General features: G+C 40.8%; 1 protein-coding gene across 2 annotated transcripts in view; it reads right to left on the bottom strand.

The window, feature by feature from the left end:
• LOC103737691 (solute carrier family 22 member 19-like) overlaps window positions 1–5,876 on the bottom strand; it is a 58,996-nt gene extending 53,120 nt beyond the window's left edge. For both annotated transcript variants that reach the window (XM_029565613.1, XM_017799208.1), the window contains exons 1-2: window positions 5,475–5,876; window positions 4,471–4,574 (exon numbers count right to left, since the gene is read on the bottom strand). In XM_029565613.1, coding sequence (XP_029421473.1) covers window positions 4,471–4,574; window positions 5,475–5,876 — 506 coding nt within the window. The remainder of the gene's footprint in view (window positions 1–4,470; window positions 4,575–5,474) is intronic.
• Window positions 5,877–6,562: the final 686 nt, after the last annotated feature.

Below are 6,562 nucleotides of genomic sequence, written 5' to 3' on the forward strand. Positions count from 1 at the left end.
CTGGCATCTATTGTCATGTAGAACTGGAAATACCTTGGTCCAGGCTCTTCTGGCTTTCATGGTTTGCATTGATAAATCAGCTGCAATTTTGATGGTCTTTCTTTTGTATGTGACTTGTTTTTCTTTTGGTGCTTTCAGTATTCTCTCTTTGTTATGTACATTTAGTGTTTTTATTGTGATATGTCATGGGGAGTTTCTTTTCTGATCCTGTCTATTTGGTGTTCTATATGCTTCCTGTATTTATATGGGGATGTCTTTCCTTAATTTCAGGAAATTCTCTTCTAGAAGCCTGTTTAAGGTCTGGTCAATACCATTAACCTGAAATTCTTCTCCTTCCTCTATTCCTATGATCCTTAGGTTTGGTCTTTTCATGGTGTCCCACATCTCTTACATATTCCATTCCTGTGGTTTTTATTTTTTTTTATTTTTTCCCTCTGTTTTTTTTTTTTTAATTTCTATAATCTTTGCTTGAGTGGACCAATTCTTCAACTTTATCCTCTATTTCATTCACTCTAGCAGTGAGGATTACCCCTGTTGTTTCAAGTTGGCTTATTGAGTTTTGCACTTTCTTCTTCATTTCTGCCTGAGTTTTCTTCAATGTTTCTATCTCTTTTGTGAATTCATTCAGAAGTTTATCCCTGTCTTCTTTTAGCACTTTGATTTGTTTGTTCATGTGTTCTTTCAATTTGTTGAATTCCTTGATCATGTTTATGATTGTTCTTTTAAATTCAGTATCCTGGGTTATCTCTAGGGGGTTCTCCTTGTCAAAATGTTCTACAGAATTCGTGGAGTTTGGTGGGGAAATTGGGAAAGTTTGGTGTTTTGGCTTTCATTTTGTTATTCTTTTGTTGTGGTTTTAGCATGTGAATATCTTTTGTTGTTTATGATTCTGATGTGAGAATTAAGTTGAAGTATGCTTCTGTTTGTATTATCGGAGTGCCTAGATCCTTTCTGTATTGGTTATGTAAATCTGGTCAGTATAGGATCCAGGTTCTCTCAGGTTTAATTTGGAATAAACTGATGGCTTCAGATCAACTATTCAGGAGTACCCACAGAAGCCCAATTCAGGCTCTATTCAGGTACACTCAGGCTTCCTTCACCACGTGGAGGCAGGATCTGGGTGCTCTCAGGCAGTTCCCTGCATTCTCAGCCCCTATGCCAGAGGGAGGCCCGAACTCAGCACTCTCTGGCAGTCTAATGAGACCAGAGCCACAATACTAAGGGAGGTTGAAACCCACCCTCTCAGGCTGTCTGCTAGTATCTCAGCCTTAGCCTACCCAAGCCAGATGGGCCCTGGGGCCTTGCAAGGGGCCTCAGGAAATCTCAGATAGGGGGATGGGTATGATACAATTAGGGGACTCTCACCACCAGGTGGAGGCAGGATCCAGGGGCTCTCAAGCAATCTCCTGCATTCTCAGGCCCTCTGCCAGAGGAAGGCCAGAGGGAGGCCAGAACTCAGCACTCTCTTGCGGTCTGCTGAGATCTGTCAGATTTTTACTTACCTTCTCTAGTGACTCAACCTTTAGCTGTTAGCTGTTTTAGTACTAAAATTTATTCCAACCCTAATAATTCCAGGACTTAGAAAGTTAAGACAGGAGGGTTGTGATTTCAAGGCTATCCCATGATATCTACAGAGTTTGTAGCCAGCACATGCTATATAGTGAGACACCATCTTTTAAAAACCCTGTGAGCAGACAGTCTTGACAAATCGCCATGAGGTTCTGTTGGCTCTGCTCACTTCTCTGACTCCTGACTCAGAAAGGCATAACTAGGGACCATGGGGTGGGAGAGGGTGGGAAGTCAGGAGAGGAAAAATGGTGGGAGTCTGGAAGTATTGGGTGAGGGTGGGGATATTGGGGGTACTATGACTAGGGAGGGAGGAGGGAAGTTGGATGGGAGAAAAAAGAGTAGAGATGAGTAAATCTCAGGGTGCTAGGAAACCTAGAGGGAAAGGTGATGCCCTAAAAACCCTATGAGAACTGTACATAGAGTGTCTGGACATTAATGCATATTTATACCTGGGAGCTGTTTGACAGGGAATGTAGTGCCAGATAGAAGAGACCTCCCTTAGGGTGACAAGCACTCATCAAAGAAGCTTCTTTTGCATCAGATTGAGGCTACTGCAGAGTAGGGGACATATGTCTGGGAGATGCCCAGTACTAGGTGACACATCTGCAGTCAAATCTCTACAACTTAAGTCCATGGAACATAATGGAATAAGGTATAGAGAGAGGGCTTTATGCACCCCTCAACTTTCACCAGTGAGGCTCCCTTGTACATCACAGTACCATGCACACAGAAGGCCACATCTGGCCAAGTTTTGGAGAACAAGAGACTGTAGAATGTAGGATGGGACTCCTATACAGAGCCGCACCCACCCACAGCTCAGGGACCATTGTGGAAGAGGAGGTGGAAAGACTGTAAGAGCCAGGGCCAGTTCATGAACACAGGGAGGCGGAGGCTTCCAAGCCACTGGAGGCTTGCTTATGTGAGCCTGTGGTAGCTGTGGCATCAAGTGTGGGACCCATGTCAGCTCAATCAAACAAGGGCCCAAAGGGGAGGTAAAAAATAGGTGGCAGGCCAGCACTAGATTGAGAACTATTTGAGACTGATTGCTGCTGGATGAGGGAGGGTGTGACTTACATACAACCACTGGATGGGCTGACTAGACTGCAGTGGATGCATTTACACTGAAGGACACTTGGGTACAAACACTTGAATGAATAGAACTCAGCATGTATCACAGAGTTTATAGGGTTCAGTGGGGGGATGGGGGAAGCATGGACGGGGGAAGGGCCTCTGGATTTGGGTTGGAAATGCATGAAATTTTAAAAACTCAATAAAAAAGTTTCTAAAAAGAAAGGCATAACTTTTCCCTCTTCTTATCTCCTGTCTCTTTCGGATGCTGGCCGGAGCTTAAGTACATTTTTATGATTCTGTGGCTTCTTTAGTCTTTCTCTAAGGGTCTCCTCCCCTTCATGTGGCTGCTAGCTTGCCACATAGCTGCCCTTCACATTGCCTTAACTCAAATGGCATAGTTTCTTTTCCTTCTTTTCTCCATGTTCCTCCTCCTGGGCAGTTGCCAAGATTTACAGCTTGTCTGCCCTGGGGCTTTTCTTTTAAATAAAATTTCTTTAAATAAAATTGTCCTCGAGCTTCAAAAGACCATGAAAAATAAATGAATAACTTTGATGAGTATTAAGATAAGGAGGGATAAATTATAATATTGAAATGTCAAATTTACACTTATATAAATGTAACACATTCAAATACAAGAACAAAAAGTACAAAATTAAAGGGAAAGAAAAGCACATTCACAAAGTGAGATATTTTAACATCACTATCTCAGTAGTCAAAACAAGTAATGAGTATGCCACAGTGTCTGGGTGTGGTGGTGCACACCTTTAGTCCCAGCATTCATGAGGCAGAACAGGTAGATCTCTGTAAATTCAAGGCCAGCCTGGTCTATTTGGTAACACCCTGTGTCAAATAAATTTTTAAAAAGAACATACCACAGGATTCAGGGTTTACGATTAAACAATCCTCCCAACCATCAAGGCTTTATTGTTATTTATAACATATTGTTCCCCTGGAGAGCAGAGTACACACGTGCTATGGTTTAACTGTGTCCCTCCTGTATTCATACTGGGAAACTTACCAACCAGCCTGATACTACTGAGAAAGTACTAAGGAATGGGAGCTTACATGCATGATTATGAAGGAGGAGCCATTATTGCGGCATTAATAACTTTATAAAAGAGGAATAGGGGACCTATGTGCACTTTGTACTATGTGAGAGCCCAGGGTTTGCCTCTTCTGCCCTGTGAAAATGCAGCAACTTGCTTGGCAGAAATGCTTGTCTACTTAAAAGAAGATGTGTTCAGGCACAGAGTCCAAAATTTTATGTCACAAATTGTGGTTACAGTTGTCATTAAGTACTTCATATGACTGAAGTAAAAATCAAGGTGACACCCATAGCTTCCCAACACGTCAGTGGCACACTGCTACATATTTCACAGGTACAAAAGGACATTCTCCCCTCTATGCTTGAGCAATGGAGATGTCCGTTCTCTGGACACCACAGCTATTCAGTGCAGGGCTCAGGAGGGAGAGCGAGCAGGGGCCTGACCAAGAGCAACAATGCTGTGTTCCTCACTAAGATATTCAAGTACAATGAAACCAATGTGGTAAAGCATGTCTGTCTCATTCCCATAGCTCACCCTTCTCATCTTTCTAAATCATGTTGTAGTACCTCATCTCTCAATATCTTCCCTGTCTCATAGATTCCATTTCTGTGTCCACACAACAAAGAGGCTTTTAAACACTGACTGAAATCCATTTGTGTTCCCAGATCTCTAAGGTCAAAGTTACCCCTAGGATAATATGATTTGCAACAACTACTTCATAATGAATGAATGACTCATAACTGACTAAAATACTCAAATGTAGAGAAAGGTTTAAACCACTTACCTGTCTGATAAATAGCCACCTAGAATATGTCCTATCAAACCACCAATGACAAATGCAAATTTTGCTACCGAATTCATTGACTGAGATGCACACACCAGGTCCCACTGGAAGAGACAAAAAACAGAACAGCAAAGTTTAGAGTTTCTCAGTAAAATCTGTTCAAGACCTTCAACATGACATTCAATTTTCATTAACAAGACCCCTATCTTCCTCTCTGGCATTCCAGAACCTGACTTCTACTATCCAGGACTCAGCTTAAACACATCTTTCTCCAGGAATCTTCTACTAATCCTGTAAATACTAATGACTTATAACCCATGTTAAGAAATTTCTAAACTTGGCCATAGAGTACTATATAGTTTGAAGTCCTTAAAGAATTACTGGATCCTATGTATCAGTGCACAACTTCGCATATGATTCCTCTAGGAGTAGGGCCTAGGCACTGGCACTATTTGTTTATTTTTTATTTATTTATTATCATATGTTTATTTATCTATATATTAATTTATGGTGAAGGTAAGGGTGGAATCCATGGCCTTGTACATGAAGCAAGTGCTCTAACACTTAGACACACCCAAGCCTATAAAAGAAAATAAACTGTTATGATTTTTTTGCACCTTTAGAGTGGATCCTTGACCACACACACAACAAAGCAGTCAACTACTGATTCATAGTCCTCGCAGACTTGTATTGTGTTCAATCTCCCAAATGTTTTTACTTTGAAATCAATGCTAAATAATATTGATTGGTCATAAAATTACCAAGAAAGCAGATAATTTATTTACATAAACTGACTTGGCATTTAAGAAGTACTTCTTAAACTGTGGTCATCCCCATTATGAAATGAAAGAAAGAGTATGTCCCTAATGTGTGTCTCAAATTTAATAGAGCAACAATTAATATTAAGTAAATGAATGAAGAATAAACTCAAAGTATGTACACTATTTATATACTATTGCTAAGCAACCATCATGAACTTAGGAGGTAGAAATGAATACACGTACCTCAGTCACAGTGGTGGAAATGAATGTGCTTCTGTCATATACCCATCCCTCCATACAGGGCTCTGTGTCTGGCACAGTCACATTGGAAAAGCTTCCATTCAAATGAAGGAGATGCCATTGTAGTCGGATGAAGCGACGACATTTCTCTGGCCTCAAGTTAGAATCCAGTGGGATAGAGATTCTCAGGTGGGCATCGTGGCTCAGGATCCCACTGTCATTATCAGAGACAGTGTCATTGTCAAGGATGGGGACCCAGCAGCGATGACTAGGTATGGCTGCAGTGAAGTTCTCCACTAGAAAATGAGAGTATATCAAGGAACTGCAGATCAAAAGGAAAGTCATCTGTAGGATCTGGAATCTCCCCAGGCTGCCAACTTGATTTAGGAGTTCCTGAAAAGCCATTTGGGCTAAATGACTACCTCCAAGGTGAGACAAAAAGATTACACTTAGGTAAGTACAAAATGATGTTAAAGTTGTGTTTCACTAAACACACTGAATAAGATCTATTCTGAGCTCTTCTTAATTTAGTGCTCCTCTTTACTTCTTCATCAGAGTCACAGAACTCATAACCTCTAATGATTTTGCTGTCAAGTAGAAACCTGTTTACTTTAATATCACCAAGAAGAATTTTCCGTTGTTTTGTTTTCTGTAATTGAATCTGTTAAAGATCTACCTTCTAAGGAATCTTGTTTGTGCCCTATGATCTCACTTGTGGACATTGATCTGCAAATTTGCTGAAAATCAAACCAGTGTTAACCTGTTACATGGCGTGCAGCCCTTTTCAGAATGTATAATTTGCCGTAGTCCAACATGAAATGTTTTTTCACTTTTCTGTTCCGTAGACGTGTATTGTTTACTATGGCATTTTTGTAAGAGCTAATGAAAAGGATTTGAAGTTACACTAATGCAAACGGAAGTATGGTGAATTCTTCACCTCTGCTAGCTAGACTTCTGCTTTAGGTCAATTCATGCCATTAATTCTCATTGTAATTGTATTACTCAAAGTGATGGGAGGTTGACAAAGACAAGATGGAAAGTTAGCCAGTATTACAGTGACAAGAAAGACCCCCTAAGAGCCTGGGTAGAGA

Source organism: Nannospalax galili, unplaced genomic scaffold, assembly GCF_000622305.1.
Source record: "Nannospalax galili isolate Female #2095 unplaced genomic scaffold, S.galili_v1.0 scaffold818, whole genome shotgun sequence".
Lineage (NCBI taxonomy): Eukaryota > Metazoa > Chordata > Mammalia > Rodentia > Spalacidae > Nannospalax > Nannospalax galili.